The 16,791-nt window shown below is 38.2% G+C and overlaps 1 protein-coding gene across 1 annotated transcript; it reads left to right on the top strand.

Annotated features, from left to right (window-relative positions):
* The first annotated feature begins 5,842 nt into the window (after nt 1-5,842).
* LOC146761428 (nephrocan-like) lies at nt 5,843-15,330 on the top strand. Its single transcript, XM_085541776.1, has 3 exons — nt 5,843-6,217; nt 10,958-11,859; nt 14,837-15,330. The coding sequence occupies exons 1-3, from the start codon at nt 6,029-6,031 to the stop codon at nt 15,282-15,284; spliced, it is 1,539 nt and encodes a 512-aa protein (XP_085397902.1). The 5' UTR covers nt 5,843-6,028; the 3' UTR covers nt 15,285-15,330.
* Nucleotides 15,331-16,791: the final 1,461 nt, after the last annotated feature.

Here is a 16,791-nt window from a genome sequence, read left to right as displayed (position 1 = left end):
AACATAATAGGGGTGCTTTTACTGTGAAGGCCTTCCACAATGGATACAAAAGCTGCAAATATTTTTATACTGGCCCATAGAAAGAAATCTGGCTCAGTAAAGTGGGGTATTCTGATAGTGTCTGAGCAAAGGGTGTGTCTAAACTTTAGACAGTTGTACAAACGCTTCTAAATGAGCCAAGTTTAGCAGAGCAATTGTTCAAGCTTCGTTCTAATGCTTGTTCACCACAGCTATTATACCAACAGGGTCTGATGGGGAATCCAAGTATTTTCAGTATCAAAAGATAAACTAACGTTATTGTTTAAAGTCATTCTGTTAAACAATAAAATTGCTTCAGGATTTTACAGTTCAGACAAGGGTTTGTCTCTGCTTCTTACACTCAAAGATTAGCCTCTCAAATACAGTTTCTTTAGAAACCTAACTGCACAATAATACCTGTCTAATACTTGCTGGACTATGTAAAAATGAGAAATACTATATATTATTAAGAACATCCGCAGTCATGACATGAAACCTTAGTAAATGTAGTTATCATTAGGAACTACTCGTATTCCTTACCAGAAATACTAGGTGAAAAAGTTAATAATTATTATTATTTATTAAAATAATTATAAGTTGAGTAATTACAACTACACATTGAAATTAGGAGCAGATATCACTGGAATAAGGGTATACACAAGAACAGTTTAATTAGCTCAAAACTATCTAGAGCCCTAGAAAAATCTGACCAACTCTTGGAGGTGTTCAAGACCAGGTTGGATGGGGCCCTGGGCAACCTGATCTAGTAAATGTGTATGTTTGGTGGCCCTGCCAGGCAGGGGGGTTGGAACTACATGATCCTTGAGGTCCCTTCCAACCTGGGTCATTCTGTGATTCTGTGAACTCCAGTTACCCTTGAAATGCCTGCCAAAAGCACCCAGACAAGCTCAACTCTGTTCTGTAAGCAAGCAGTGCAGTCAATATACAATCAAACCTAAGAAAGCTTAGTAGTTTTGGTCTTCAATTAGCTTAAAGTGATTTGAAGTAAGCTGTAGTGTATTCCACTTTGATGACATCAAAAATCGTTGAAGCATATTTTAAAAACAGAGGTAGTTTGAGTAAATTGATCTAGCGGAATCTGTGACGCATGGACACAGTGCTGCTACACCCAAGGAACACTTCTAAGTAACAAATAGTTGCAGAAAGTTATCTTAGGAAAAAGATAATTGACTGCTTTTAATGTCGGAGGAACTTCACTGTCAGTTTCCTAGTCTGCTCATTTGATCACTCCTATTTTCTTTACATAAAATTTATGCACATTATATCTATAATTATTGTCTAGAGAATATGAAACATCTGTGCTACTTTATTGTTAGGTACCTTTGAGTACACACAGTATTTTATAAATTTAAACCTATTTATTTTGACTGATCACTAAAGTACCAAATTAACTACCTGAAAAATTACTTTGTACTAAAAGAGTAAATGACCTGAATTGTGGGGAGGATGCAACTTCATACAAAACAACAATATAATACCCTAATCAAAAGGAAAAAATATATATACCCTTGCAAACATCTTCCTTGTTGTATATTTGATACCCAGTACCCATGCCATGACTGGGAATAGGTGTGTGAGATACTCTACAAGCCCTAATGTAGACCTACCCCCTTAGCAAAAAATTTACAACATAAACACGTGTGTTTGCACATGAGGGTCAGCTCACCTGTGAACCTCTGTAATTGCAGCTGCCCAGCTGTGCACGCCACGTGCACATGTCAAGGCCATCTTTTGTGCGGTTGAGTGGTTTGATTGTCTGGCGGGGTGTACAGCCACAGGCAAAGGCAGCAAAGGGGAAATGCAAAATGTTTTGCAGTATCAAAGTGTGGGAGAATTTTTGAGACGATAAAGCAAGAATTTCACATTGGAGATGTAGATAATTGGAATACGTTTTCTGAAACTACACTGGAGAGGTGGAAGTTTTCCACCCCCACTGAAACAGAAAGGAAGATGGATTTTTAATTGTCATTACAGAAGATTTCTGCTAACAACACTGAAACCTTTTATACATCTATATGTTAGATTATTCCTTCTTTGCAGGCTCATGGAGGCTGTCTTTTACAGTCCGCATAGTGACTCCACGGGACCAATGAATGGCTCACCCCTATCCTGAGGGAGCATTCATTTTTTAGTGACCTCTTTACACAAGGCAACTTCTACAAGTCACTTCTGTTCATCTTTCCCTTTTTACAGCTCCTACCACAGTCTTCTTCCCATGTTTATTTCTACATATCCACTTAATATCATTATGATTTTCTTGTTTAATTTTTAAAATTCAGTAAAGCGTGTGCTAATATATACATACATATATATATATATATAATGGCTTTTATAGCTTGGCAGAATGAGAGCATATTTTGTGCACATGGTGGGTATAATTTGGGAAGCTGCTGTTTCAGACTCCTCCATGCCTCACAGTTTCAACAGCAGACAATTTTTATACAATTTCAGCTCTGTTCTGGTCCTGTTTGGTGAGCAGTGACTAGAAGACATTTCTTAATGATTAAAGATACCCACAGGAACTGGAAGAGACTGTACAGGCCTCTGAACAGTCCTTGCAGATTACAATTGTTAACTACTGATCTGAGTCAGTTTTGTATGAGTAAAGCCACTGGAAAAGAAAATCTGTGGTCACATATTGGTGGCATCATCCATCCCTCTCACTTTCTTTTTAGGCAGTATCAAATAAGGTAATTAAAGATCTATACAAAAGACTGGTGTGTCCAAATTCTAGATTGAGAATAAATTCAACCATTTTCTCTGCCCTCTTTATCCTCTTCATTCCTTTTGGGACTGACTTGACCTTTTTCAATAGTTACTGGCAAAAACAACAGAATCTAAAAAGCTTTAATCATACCATCCTGTGCTTTTGTTCATGTGTGTGACATTATCTAAACTGATCTCTTCCAGGTGTCTGCCTTGGTTACGTCTCATCTTAGATGGCATTCCTCAGCACCACCATAAAACTGGCTGGGTCTAAAACTCTTTGATATGTGGATTCTTGTTTAACAGAGTTTTTGTTTCTTTTCAATACGCTTTAACCCTGCTAGTTCCTCAGGAATGCACAGTTGCCACAGACAGGTGAAATGTGAGAAATTCAAAAGGGGCTATCACTTTCATCTTCTCTGTGTAACCAGCTACCTACTCATTTCGTGGAGGAAAAATCTGCTTTAAGACACTCAGCAGCTGTTCCCAGTGTATGAAGATGAACTTGCCTGGAGTTAGAAAGTATGTTCTCCACATGCTGTGAAAGCAGATAATAAGTATTTCCACAAAGTTTTTGGCTTACAGAGAAGACTGAGACATCATTTTCAGACAAGCTCCTGATTGTCTTTGTGAAACTCTACTTGCAGTTTTATTTTGTATGAATAAAACACAAAATTGGTGCTGATAGATTTATTGTCTTCATATTTATTAGATATAATTAAATTACCTGGAACGTGTCTGGTTGACATTCTTAATTCAGTGTAATGCTCTGAGGCGCTTTGTTTGAGAAACGTAACTGAAAAGTGGTTGAAATTAATTCAACAGGTGATAAAAGGAAACACAATGTTTTTAAGAACAATGCTATGATTATTTTCCTTAGCAGGTTTATCCATTCCAGAGAGGAGTTTGATTGGAGGTAATCTTTGTGGCAGACAAACAACATTTGTTGTCCCTATGAAAAACTATTCTAAATCCAAGTTAAAAACCTCCAGAAAAAAAAACAAAAAAAACAAAAAAAAAAAAACACCTTGTAAATTCACACATATTTGTAGCAGGCAGTTGATAGCATATGGCAGCTAAATATGCCAAGGATTCTTTCAAGCATACGCCACCACTTAGCAGCTCCCAGTTGCCAAACTACTTGTGTACGACATCCCTCAGTGACCCAGCTACAATCCATGCTTTCTGCAGCTCTCAATCCAGTCTTTTCTTGCAGTGTCTTCTTTCCAAAGACAAGGAAGATGCTGACTGAATGAGCTTTGCTTCCCCATGTCTTCAGTGCTAAGGCTACATATTTCTTTATGTAGTCTGTGCCACCACGCACTTTGCAAAGGAACTTTTATAAGCTGTCTTCCTTAGTGATTTCTAAACTCTTAAATAAACAGGGTTTGCAAAATTCATCCTTCTGATTTTAATGTTGACTTGTTTTTCTATGATATTCTAAAGGTAATCTTAGGATAAATATGCAAAAATTATCTCTAAATAAAAAAAAATAAATATGTGCTTCTGTCAAACATCTGATGAAGAAAGGAAGGGTCCAACCATCAGTACCGTGGAACCTGAAGTCTTGCATGAGGACAGGCTTGTGCAAAAAGGTAGTATTATTTTTATTAGACTAATATATTTGAAAACAAAAATCCACCAATCAACAAAACTTTAAAATCACGTGAGTGACTCTTCAGATCTGAAATTCAAGAAGCAGTAGTGAAAGATCTTCTAAATTCCATCAACTCAGCTCAGGAATCCCTATTGAAAGGTGTGGGGAATTTGCATCAAAATCTGATGAGAAATGACCATAAGTCATTTATTTTTTTACTGTACCCCAACAGAGCTGTGTAACCCACTGAGCCAGCCATGATTTTTCCGTATTACAGACCCCGGACTGGTTGGTTGGTCATGTTTCTGCATAGTTCACATATTTTTATTCAGCTTTCATTCACACAATCTTGTGCCTCCTCATCAGTTCTCTTACACGCAGGTTGCTCAGAGTCAATAAAAAAAACATATTACACAGTTTTGTGCAAAATCTAAGGCATTGGCTCTTCTGGACTTATGTCAGCATGTGCACAAAACAAATGGAATAGGATCATCTTTCATAGCTCTCCCTTTAAAATACCTCCCTGCTCAAATCAGACGTATTTCCATATTATTATTCCTGTTTAAATCGTTGTTAATATCACATGTCTATAGCTAGTAAAACAATGAAGCCTCCTTCCGTTATGTTGAAAAGACCAGAACCGTGAAAAGCCGGCAGTATGGCACCGTCCTGTGGTGCTACCTTGTAACTACAGCTGCAAATTCCGGCATCGATTGGGTTACTTGAAATTTTCAGAACAGGGAAGGATGCAATATACGGTTCTCATTAAAAGGTATTTTTGATTGATTCTGCAGTACTCCAGATCTCTAAACTGTAAAGCGTAGGGTTTGATCCGGATCACTTTTTGATGATGTTCCTGAGGAACACAAATAGCTCTGTAAGACTGAACATCACTGTCTCAGCGACCTCAGTACTTACACTCAAGTCAACTGACAAAACAGGGGTAAAGTCTGTTCCAGGGCATACTAAAATATACCACAAGTAGTTATCAGAATGCAGAAAGGTTTTACACTTCTGTCTGGGTAGTTTGTCTCTTTGATTTCTATGAATTACACAATGCAGGTAACTTAGATTTTTATGCAGTCTTTCCAAAATGAATACCAACCTGCAGCACTCAGCTGTACAGCAGATATTCAGAAAGTAATAGTAATAGAATGTTTTAGTTTTTAAATAATAGCTGCCTGGGTTTTTCTATTTGGTTGGTTTGGGGGCTATTTTTTGGTCTAAACAAATGCATGGAGAGGAGTGAAAAAGCTCCTGTGTTGGTTGTAGTTATTTTTTACAGTTTCTAATGCTGGGTCACAGAAGATACAAAGGTTTTACAGCCCCACTATAAAACAGCTCTTTATCTTTTCCCTGCTAATTCTGTGGTGGCACATTTAACAAAACTAGGAAAGTGCAGATAATGTGGATGTTTGCAGATTAAATGTCAGGTAATAAATAACACTAATTTCACATACCTGCAAATGTAAAGACACCTTATCACTGTTTTAGTTTCTCACTCTTTGTAATGCCTGCCAACACTTTAACCCAGGCAAATTGCAGTATTGTTTTTGCTGTTTTTTCACTGGGATAAAATACACAGTCGTAATATCCTTTTATCAGATTTCATGGTATAAAAAGGACTTTGCTGCTTAATTCACACTATATGTTGCTGAGACAATTTCAGACCTCCTGTTTTGGAAGATGCATTTATTCTACTTTTTAGCTTTTTTGTTTTCTTCTTGTAATGGTCTGAGTACCACTTGCCCAAGAAGATGCAGCTGTGACCCTGCCCAGTCTGTGCAATGCTACAGAGCTACAGAGATCCCCAGAGAGATTCCTTTCACTACTAGAAGGCTCTACATCAGCCACAGCAAAATTAAGCAACTCCAGGTAGGAAAAATACAGTAGAAATACCATATATGATGTGCTGTATTCGAAAGTCATATTTCCCAGGTGGTGGACTTATGAGGGAAAGGACAGTTTTTCTCCAGGTTCTAAAAGCTGGTAAAACTGCTGTTAGATGTTTTTGGTTTTAATCACTTATGAAATATATGTAAATATATACCCATGTTGTTTTCCATATGCAACTCAAAAAAACAGTAACTGACACAAGGAGACAAATGTTAACTTGTTTTTATAGGAACAAATAACCACTGACTTAAAGAGTTACTTTTTAACTTCTTGAAAGCTTTTTCTGCTTTTGATGCAATGCAATTCTTTTCCATAGCAAATAGAAGGGTGTTACATAGCTAGAATGCAATTGAATTTCTTTTGCCCTTCCTGAGTTGCAAGTTTCGGACAAAACTGCTATTAGAAATAACAGCAGGAGTTAGTAATTAAGGCTTGATCATTCATTCTTACAGATCAAGTCAGTGTGAGATGATAAAAGCAATACTAGGCCTTCCTAATATTGTCATCCACCTAGAGCCATAAAAAGAACAGTTCTTTTCTAACTGAGACATTTCTGAATCATATCATTAAAGTCATTATCAGTGCAAGTTGCACTGAATGTGCAAACAATACTTTTCTTTACATTAAAAAAAATCAATGTAATAAATATAACTTCCATAGGTCAACACAAGGGAATAGTAGTATACTTGTTCTCTTACAAAGAATACATCCTTAACTGCATCTTTGTTCTCAGGACTGAACAAAATGGGCTAAGGCAACAGCTGGGATACCTCTTGTCCACTGAGAAACAGCCTGAATCATTTTGCAGTTTAAGTCAGTGGAAGAGTTTAGTCCTCTTTTAGCTGTTACTGTTATCAATGATTTTCTTTTTGTAGTTCAAATACCATACCAGAATCAAAGTCTATTCACATGATATAGTTATTTCAATGCGCTATGTGCAATGTGTTAAACTAATGAACTCTTTAATGAATTCTTATGAGGAAACAGATCTTCTGCACAAAAATATTGTCTTTTTAAATAATCAAAATGAGCCATGTTTCCTTTCCTAGGCTATTTGTCCATGCCTGTCAGCTATTCCTAAGTACTGCCAGAGACGAGGAATGAAGCTTGTGAGGTGGTTGGAGAACAAGTCTTAGGGGGAACTGGGATTGTTTAGTCTGGAGGAAGCTTAGAGGAGACCTTGCACTCTGCAGCTACCAGAAAGGAGGCTGTGGTGAGGTGGAGGTCAGCCTTTTCTCCTGTGTAACTAGTGATAGGATAAGAAGGAATGGCTTCAAGTTGCACCAGGAGAGGTTTCGGTTGAATAGGAGAGTTTCTTCTCTGAACGAGTAGTCAAGCACTGGAACAGGCTGCCCAGGAAGGCGGTGGAGTCCCCATCCCTGGAGGTGCTCAAGAAACATTAAGATGTTGTACTAAGTGGCATGACTTAATGGGGAAATATGGGTGGTAGGTGGGCAGTTGGACTAGATGATGCTGGAGACCTTTTCCAACACTGGTAACTCTATGATTCTATACCAGTAAAGAAGCCTTAAGTTCTGGCTAGAGAAAAAGGCAGGTATTTGCTATAAAGCATTCAAATGTTGGTGATAAGAGAATAGAGCAGTAGAATAAACATTTTGTGAGTGTTCAGGGCAAGCAAATGGTGTGTAAAACCATCTAAGGAAAGAGTTTTTCGCTTTATACATTAATTTAACTGAACAATCAGTATGTCTTACTTCTACTATCAGCTTTATTATGAAAGGAAATAAGTCCTTTTATGTTATTTGCTTGTAATTATGTAAATTCTTTACTTAAGATTAAATGGGGTTTGTAAATAGATTTTTTCAGTCTCTAACAAATCACACCTTCGATTTCCTGGCATTGTAAATACATAAGCCTAACTTAACACAGCTGAACAATTCTATTGGCTTACATGATAGTGTTTGTAGGAACAGGTTTTGATTTCTGCATGTAAACTACATATCTGAAAGCACTAAGAGAACTCTACAGTTCTTTGTCTGTTTGTTTCCCCTTTGGGTTTTATGTGCGTTTGATTGTTTTGTTTTTGTTTTCCCTTTCTTTTTAATTGCTACATTTGCAGTTCTTAGAAAAGAAACATTTTAAAAAAGAAGTTGAATCTAAGCCTAGGCTTTTCACAGCTGACCTCCTCTGTCTTTTATATGTAGTTATTCACATATAGTATGGTTTGACAATTAACAGCCTCAGAAGAATACACAAATATTCTCTCAAACCAAGAACAAATTACTTCTGGACTTTACAATGGTAAAACAGTAAAGAAATTGAAAAGAAGTTTATATGCTAAATACAGTATGTTTTGAAGAAAGAAGCAGATCTGTTTTATCCACATCAGTTTTGCACTTTTTCTTGATACCATGAAAAGACTAGTTGGGTTTTTTGCCTTTAGTATTTTGATACAAACAGAGTAGCAGTAGCAAAACTAGATGGCTTTTATTATCTTTTTTCAACAATTTCCATATCCTTCATTTGAAGATCAACCTTAAACTTTTTAGTCTTACATTTAGTTTACTCTTTAACATTTAGTTTATTTCTAGCTATATTAATACATGCTTTTTATATGTTAAAAGAAAATTGCTTCTTTGGCCCACACAGTAAGGAGCTGTTTTAAGAAACTGCTCAAAACAAACTCCAGTTCCCAAAGCCTGATAAAACCTACCAATTAGGTGGGAAATAGAAACCACAGCATTTCACATTAAGAAGCCTAACATTCTTCAGCACAGAATAGATGTCTGTACATGGACCTTCGTGTAACTCTCTGCCACTTACTGAGATGAAAATTAAGCTCTTAGTGATATACAGCACTCAATTGAGGGAAAACAGGTAATACTCCTGTTGATCTTACAGGGGAAAATGTGTTTAATTTATAAATATTTACATTTATTGTAATTTCTTTAGTACTGTTTCATTACATGTGACTATTGCTTTCTGCCTTTGTGCAGTGCAGTTCATTTCCATGGGACTTCTCATGATGAACCATTGCAAGACTAGCAGCCTAATAATGACAAAAACTGGACATATAATTCTACAGTCATTATTTAGAAAATTGATAAATATATATGTATCTCTAATCTGCAATTACAGAAAAGCAGACAATGGCCAGCTTTTGTATTTAACAATGAGATTTTTTTCTCCCCATTGGAAGCAAATTCCCTCATTGAAATCAAATGTAACTGATGGAGAAACCTGAATCAATAGAGGTTCAGTATCTATACTTTTCTACTAATTACCTCAAACACTGCAGTGTTCAGAAATGACTTTACAAGATGGAATGAAAGACAATTGAGAATAATGAAGAAAAATGAAGTTTTATTTCTCTTTCACAGCTGCATAAGCTCTAATTTTAACAGAAATTTAAATGGGGAGTCTGTGGAGAAGCTAAAGAGATACAACTCAGAAACAAATGACAACCGATAAAGAAAGCAGGAAGGAAACTTTTACATCACCTTCCTAAGCTGATTAAAGATACACACATACGATAGTAAAATGTATACAATCAGGATCATAGAAAAAAACTACTATGCAGAAACTGAGCTAGAAAGTGGTTTATATTGTCTTCCTTGTACATTTATCATTGGGATTAAACAAGCTTTGTAGTGTCTCTCAATGAGACTAAATCACGCTGGCAGGTAAGGAGCTCAAGGGAAATAGTACGCAGCCTATGTTAGTTTAGCATCTGCTGCTCATGAGTACTGATGATGCTTACCAGACACCTGAAGGGAAAATGGAAGAACACACCTTCCTGCCTCTTCCATGAAGAACATCTGCTCGTCTTGCCATGAGCTTTCTGTGATTCCCTTAGAAATGAACTTTTAGGAAACAAGCAGGTAGGCCAATGGGCAGCATAGCTGAAAGTTTCAAAGAAGTGCTGTTTAATTAACTGTGTTCTGACAATTCCTGGATTCACCCTTATTCTATCCTGCCTCATTTCTTGTCTTAGAGTAACTGCCAAATTCCTTCATTTCCTGACCTCCTGAGACACAAGATAACATGCTTGATTGCTTGATAAGCAAGCAAGTTTCAACAGAACAGGGAAAACAAACAAACAAACAAACAAAACCCCAACAATTAGTATATCCCTATAAATAACAGTCATGTTAGTTTCAGCTTTAGTTTCCTGCCAAAGATTCATAGCAGGAAGAAGATGTGATGGCTATGTGTCTGGGAAAGTAATGCTGTGGTAATGATATATAGAAATGGCTGTATGATAAACAAAAGCCTGCATATGTAACTACCTACTCATTTCTGCCACTGGTGACATTAGCTATCTATTTTACATAGCCTACCTGCCAGGCAGAAATAAATGGTGACACACTGGAACAGGTTACCAAGGAGGCTGTGGATACCCCATCCCTGGAGGCATTCACGGCCAGGCTGGATGTGGCTCTGGGCAGCCTGGTCTAGGGGTTGGCAACTGCACATAGCAGGGGGGTGAAACTATATGATCATTGTGGTCCTTTTCAACCTAGACCATTCTATGTCTCTATGACAATATGGACTTAACACAATTTGAGAAGTAAATACGGGCAAAGTGATGGTACCTATAGTGATACTTCTTTTGTAACTGCACCATTTCTCTTAGCTTCTTATTCTATAAGAACATACAGTAGCAATGGTTAGAGCATCCAGAAAAGTACTCTGTGAGGTGACTCATAAATGCTGCATACTGTCACATGAACTATTTTTATCTTTTATCTCTTTAAGATTAATGACTTCAAAAGAATGTCGGCCCTTGAAGAGCTAGTCCTGTCATGCAGTGGCACAGAATCAATAGAAAACAACACTTTCAAAGCTCTGAGCACCTTGAAGTCCCTGGAACTCTACAAAAATCAGCTAAAGCAAATACCCATCTTTCTCCCATCTGGCCTTGAAATTTTAAAACTCGCCGATAATTCCATCAACACTTTGCATGCAACTGATTTTGAAGGTTTGGTAAAACTAAGAGTGCTTGATATCAGGAACAACTTGATTGCAACTCTGCCTTCGAGTGCATTTTCTTCCCTTTGCAATTTACAGAGTCTCATTCTGGATGGCAACAACATGGAATTTGTGTCTGCACCAGTGAAGCTTCCAAGGCTGAAACATCTGAGCATGGCTGACAATAAACTAAACTCTCTCCCAACCAGCTTCTTTGCATCTTTTGAAAGCCTACAGTTCCTCAGTTTAAGTGGAAACTTTCTGACAAAAGTGCCCCTTGACCTACCTAAGTCCTTGCTGTCACTAAAACTAGAGAAAAACCAACTCAAAACAGTACAACTTCAAGATATGAAACATCTAGAAAACTTGTCTGAGTTCTTCCTTTCAGAAAATCAGTTGACATCAGTAGACGGTGCCCACCTCCTTCCCAACTTAACAACATTGGAGCTCTCTAAGAACCAGCTCCAGGCTCTGCCACTCAGGCTGCCGGGCAGACTGCAGAAACTTGACTGCAGCAATAACCTGATTCAGAGGGTGACAGCGCAAGAATTCCAAGGACTACAGGACCTGAAACACTTATTTCTTGACAACAACGCTGTCAGCACATTTGAGGCAGGAGCTCTTCAGCAGTGTGCACAGCTTTCTAACCTAGCACTGGAACAGAATCTCCTTATTTCTATCCCACTGAGGCAAGTGATTCTGAGGACAGCTGATTTACAGACATCATCTTTCCATCCTTAGATTATCAGAATGAGGGCCAAAGTGAAAAAAAAAAACAACAAACAACTGCTTTCAGACCTAGTCATAGTGGAAATCTACCCACACCATAAACCATCTGCCATAACTGGAACTAATTAGCACTGATTAGCTGTTTTCATTACATCTGTGGTCCCCAGTGATCCTTCTCCTTCCATATTTCTCTGCCAGTAAGGCTGCTTTATTTAATTAACACATGAATAAGAGGAATCTGCTAGAAGAGTATAACAGTGATTATAGAGAAGCTATACTGCTCCTTACGTTTATCTTCTCCCATTACACAAAATTAATAAAGCATTCAATAAAAAAGAAAGATAGCATGTTTAAAGCTGAATTTTCCATCAATCACATAATTTATTGTTAAAATATTAAAATTTCAGGAGATGAGTCTGGTCTAAAAGACTATGTTTTAGTGGATATTATAATTACTATCTTCATTAAATTCACACGTTATAAAGTTCTTGGATTGCTGATAAAGTCTCCTGCTTCAGGCTATAAGCAAAATTTCAGCCAAAGAAGCACAGAAGAAACATTCATTGGGCTCATGCTATTCCTTAATGCCTTGCTCACAGTGTTGCTGGTCCTAGTGATTATCAGAGGTGTTGTATTAAAGCAAATGGAGACTTGCCTGATACAAAATGGCAATTTTCTTATTTCAAAAAGCTGAGCAATAAGATGGCATTAAAGTAATTATGTAATTCCCTTAACATCATCTTCTCTAACACAACTGCACTATTAAGCCCTGTTTCCATGGCTTGTGGACAGGTTTAGTTGTGCAAATAAATAACGCAATAAAATTTCAATTCGTTTACCATGAGATCCTTAAGCATTTGAATCTATTTGGTTGAAGTCTTACAATCAGAAAGTGATTTAGTGGTATATAAATATTTTATTTCAGTCTGGCTTGACAGGAATGCTTAATGCTTTCTAGTAACATTAGTATTGCCTAATCCATCTTATTTTACAACCCTCGTAGTCAAGGGAGTTAACAGGAAGGAGTTCTCTATTAGGCTATAAGAAGTACAGCTTTTAGGGAGGGACTGGGTCTTTTATTTTTAACTCAACACAGATTTCAAGAAGAGGCTGTAAACATAAAGTAGGAAAGAAATGAGAAGTAAAATGTGCGTACTTAATTTGTGTGCATCCACGTACCTAATCTACTTGTGTGTGTCCATACAGCTACCTGTTGATCACCAATTAGTTGCATGGATACACAGCAATAAAAGTATTACTACCGACAGAACTACCAGTCACCAGTATCATAGGTTAAAGAATATAGTTAATGTGGCACAATTAATGGGACTTACCACTTGTTCAGAGGGAATCAGGAAAAAGAAAAGTTATTTCCTTTTTATCCAAAAGGTGAATAATGACATGATATTTTCTATAGCAGACCGCAAGTCCAAGTATTTTCTGGTCTCATAAAGAAGAGCTGAAACACCAGAATACCTGGCAGAGTAACTGGTCAGAATACAGGAAAAAGATTGGTGACAGTCTGTGGAGCAGCAGCAGTATGCCTGTCATGGTCAGCTACTGAATGTACATGGCTTCTCTGCCAGCAGCAGGATCACACAACACAGACCCAGACACAGTTACTTCTTCAAGATCAACAGAACTTGAAGTCAAACAATACAGCTGCAAAGTCCAATTTGATTGTACAGGCTTTAGACTGTATGCTGGATAAATATCCCAGGTGATATCCTATTGCCTTTGACATCGTTGGCTCTAGGATTTTACCGCAGAGAACATCTTTCACATTACAGTGTCATATTGAACAAGTATTATCATAGACTGTATTTAGGTTTCAAAGTCAACTCACTGCAGCCACAAGCACTGGTAAGACCAGTGGAATGACTTAGCATTTCAATACATAAAATCCTCATCTCACCCAGGGAATATAGCACAATGGAGAGCTCTCTTACCCTTGAAATATTCCCATTGAAGTTGTGGTGTCTGTGTAAAAACAACAACTGCCTTTCAGCCCAAAAGGTCAAATTCAGCTTCATAGAAAACAGCCAGTGAAGATCACAGCGTACCCTCTATTAATTCGCAGAGGTATCTCAAATCATTTCATTGAGATAAAGCCAGACCAGCCGTTATGGGCTGTGGGACACAGCTGCTCAATTCTCAATAGTTCTTCCTATTGTTACTTATAGTTTGTCTAAGAGTTTTCCTGAAAAAGTTTCCTTAAAATCTCTAATTACAATCTCATCACCTTGCATACTAAAGAATTAAAATTCATTTTCTTAAAAGCATTTCACACAAATTAACTGGCTTTTCTATTAAGCAGTTTTCACAGATGAGCAGAAAAACAGATTATAAATAAGCTAGACTTCTGAAATAATAGTCTTATTACACAAATTATAATGCATGAAAACAAGAATGATATTCATCACCTAGTATCAAATGTCAAGATATTGGCTTCTTTATTCTTTTAAATACACTCAGTTATAATTCTCTAAAGTACTAATTCAAAAGACCATAAAAAGCATTTATATCCTCCTTGTTGCTGATTTTTAAGTATGAAGTATATAATCAGATGGACTACTCTCAAGTTTATTAAGTTTTGAATCTGCTGGCAGCAAGAGAGCAAAAAATAGGCACTAAATAGTGCAAAACACATTACTTGGCACTCAACTGAATATGCAGCTTTCTACACAGTACAGCAGGCTAGTATAGGTCAGAACTGCAGTAATTTGGGAAAAACCATTCAAACGTGCATAGACACTATTCCTACAACATCAAATAAAAATAATAAAGGGACATGAACCAGATTTTCTTCTCCCACAGAAGACTATTATTTTATTGATGGGTTGTTTTTTTTTTTTTTCAATATGTTAGATATGCCTGGGCACAAAGAGAATCAGTATAATGAATATAACAGATCTGTGTTGTTTTATTTTTATTCAGACTTCCAGATACCCTTGCTCGGTTGGATCTAAAGGGAAATGACATAGAAGATGTTGGAGAACAAGAACTGAAGGACTTGAAACAGCTTCAGGTTTTAAATTTAAGGAACAACAAGATATCTGCCTTGGATCGCAAAGTCTTAGAGTATTTACCTCGTCTCCGGCACCTCTATTTAGATGGAAACCCTTGGAATTGCACCTGTGACCTTCTGAGAACCAGAGGAGTGTTGATGGCCAAGGGAACGGATGTCAGGGGAGGGCAGTGTGCAGCACCAGCAGAAAGCCGAGGAGAAAGCTGGATGTCTTCCAAAAAGATTCTGCAGCAGTGTGAAAATAACGCGTCTTTGACGGAAAAAGGCAAGGAAGACAGAAAGAAGATGAAACCCAATGAGGTCTCCAGTGTTGCAGTAAATACAGATGATGATTACTATGATTATGAACTAGATTGATGCCATGGTTAACCTATCATGAATGTTAAAGCTGTCTAGAGCTGCCCACCACCACGAGGATCCCAACTGACAACCAGCTTGCTGGGTTGCCATTAAATTTTCCTCTTTAATTCATACTATAAACGTTAATAGCTGGTGTCAGAAGAGCTATAATAAGGATGCCATTATAATCTGAAATTTGTAAAAATAACAGCTGTTTTTCTTTGACATTAGTACTATGTAGCTTGAGGTAAATAAGAATAAAATTACTATCTCTTAGAAAAGCACTCTGTATGGACTTTTTAATAGTAAACCACTTTTATAGTTGTGAGAAAGGAGAGGGAGGGAGGAAGGGAGGGAGGAAGGGAGGGAGGAGGGAAGGGGGGAGGGAAGGAGGGAGGGAAGGAGGGAGGGAAGGAGGGAGGGAAGGAGGGAGGGAAGGAAGGGAGGGAAGGAGGGAGGGAAGGAGGGAGGGAAGGAGGGAGGGAGGAAGGGAGGGAGGAAGAAGGGAAGGGAGGAAGGGAGGAAGGGAGGGAAGGAGGGAGGGAAGGAGGGAGGGAAGGAGGGAGGGAAGGAGGGAGGGAAGGAGGGAGGGAGGGAGGGAGGAAGGGGGGAGGGAGGAAGGGAGGGAAGGAGGGAGGGAGGGAGGGAGGAAGGGGGGAGGGAGGAAGGGAGGGAGGGAGGGAGGGAGGGAGGGAGGAAGGGAGGAAGGGAGGAAGGGAGGAAGGGAGGAAGGGAGGAAGGGAGGAAGGGAGGAAGGGAGGAAGGGAGGAAGGGAGGAAGGGAGGAAGGGAGGAAGGGAGGAAGGAAGGAAGGAAGGAAGGAAGGAAGGAAGGAAGGAAGGAAGGAAGGAAGGAAGGAAGGAAGGAAGGAAGGAAGGAAGGAAGGAAGGAAGGAAGGAAGGAAGGAAGGAAGGAAGGAAGGAAGGAAGGAAGGAAGGAAGGAAGGAAGGAAGGAAGGAAGGAAGGAAGGAAGGACACAGAGGACTCATCTTCATCATGGCAAATACAACAAACAGAAGAATCAGTGTCTTGGTTAATGAGATTTAATGGTTGTTCAGATGTTAATTAGTGAATGAAAAGGCTGGGGGTCAATTTGATCCAAGTTTAATATCGTAAATAAAAGAAGGGACATTCTCAGGAAACCGTTTTGTACCTTTGCTTAGAACTAGGATAAAGCCCAGTGAGACACAGTTATCACAGTAATTTGTTTTGGTAGCCAGTAAATGAACTGATCGCCATTCAGCTCAAGCTGCTGTATGGATGTACACCTTTAGGTTCACATGGAAGTACAGACCACAGATGCCCTTTTCACTGGTGGGATCACTCTAGACTTTTGCAACACAAAAGGACTTTGTGGTGTGTGCATCAAATCTGATATATGTGCAAATTTTATCAGGCAGTTCCCAAAGTGCTCGAAAATTAAACAGAATTGGAATAGCCAGACCACTAAAACCAGCAAATTACAAACAGTAATCTAAGGGGCTTCCTGACAGTTCATAAATCTTGGGTGATAAATGAAGAGTAAG

The sequence above is a fragment of the Coturnix japonica genome, chromosome 3 (genome assembly GCF_054131305.1).
Source record: "Coturnix japonica strain WE chromosome 3, WE-NBRP24, whole genome shotgun sequence".
NCBI classification, from domain to species: Eukaryota; Metazoa; Chordata; class Aves; order Galliformes; family Phasianidae; genus Coturnix; species Coturnix japonica.
Note: the sequence above shows the minus strand (reverse complement) of the source record. Positions and strands in the feature narration are given on the sequence as shown.

What these genes read in the sequence shown, in the direction of transcription:
- LOC146761428 (XM_085541776.1), top strand. Translation starts at nt 6,029, where the DNA reads ATGCATTTATTCTACTTTTTAGCTTTTTTGTTTTCTTCTTGTAATGGT. An exon ending in GCAAAATTAAGCAACTCCAG is followed by an intron (nt 6,218 to 10,957) that starts GTAGGAAAAATA and finishes TATCTCTTTAAG; the next exon opens with ATTAATGACTTCAAAAGAAT. An exon ending in CTTATTTCTATCCCACTGAG is followed by an intron (nt 11,860 to 14,836) that starts GCAAGTGATTCT and finishes ATTTTTATTCAG; the next exon opens with ACTTCCAGATACCCTTGCTC.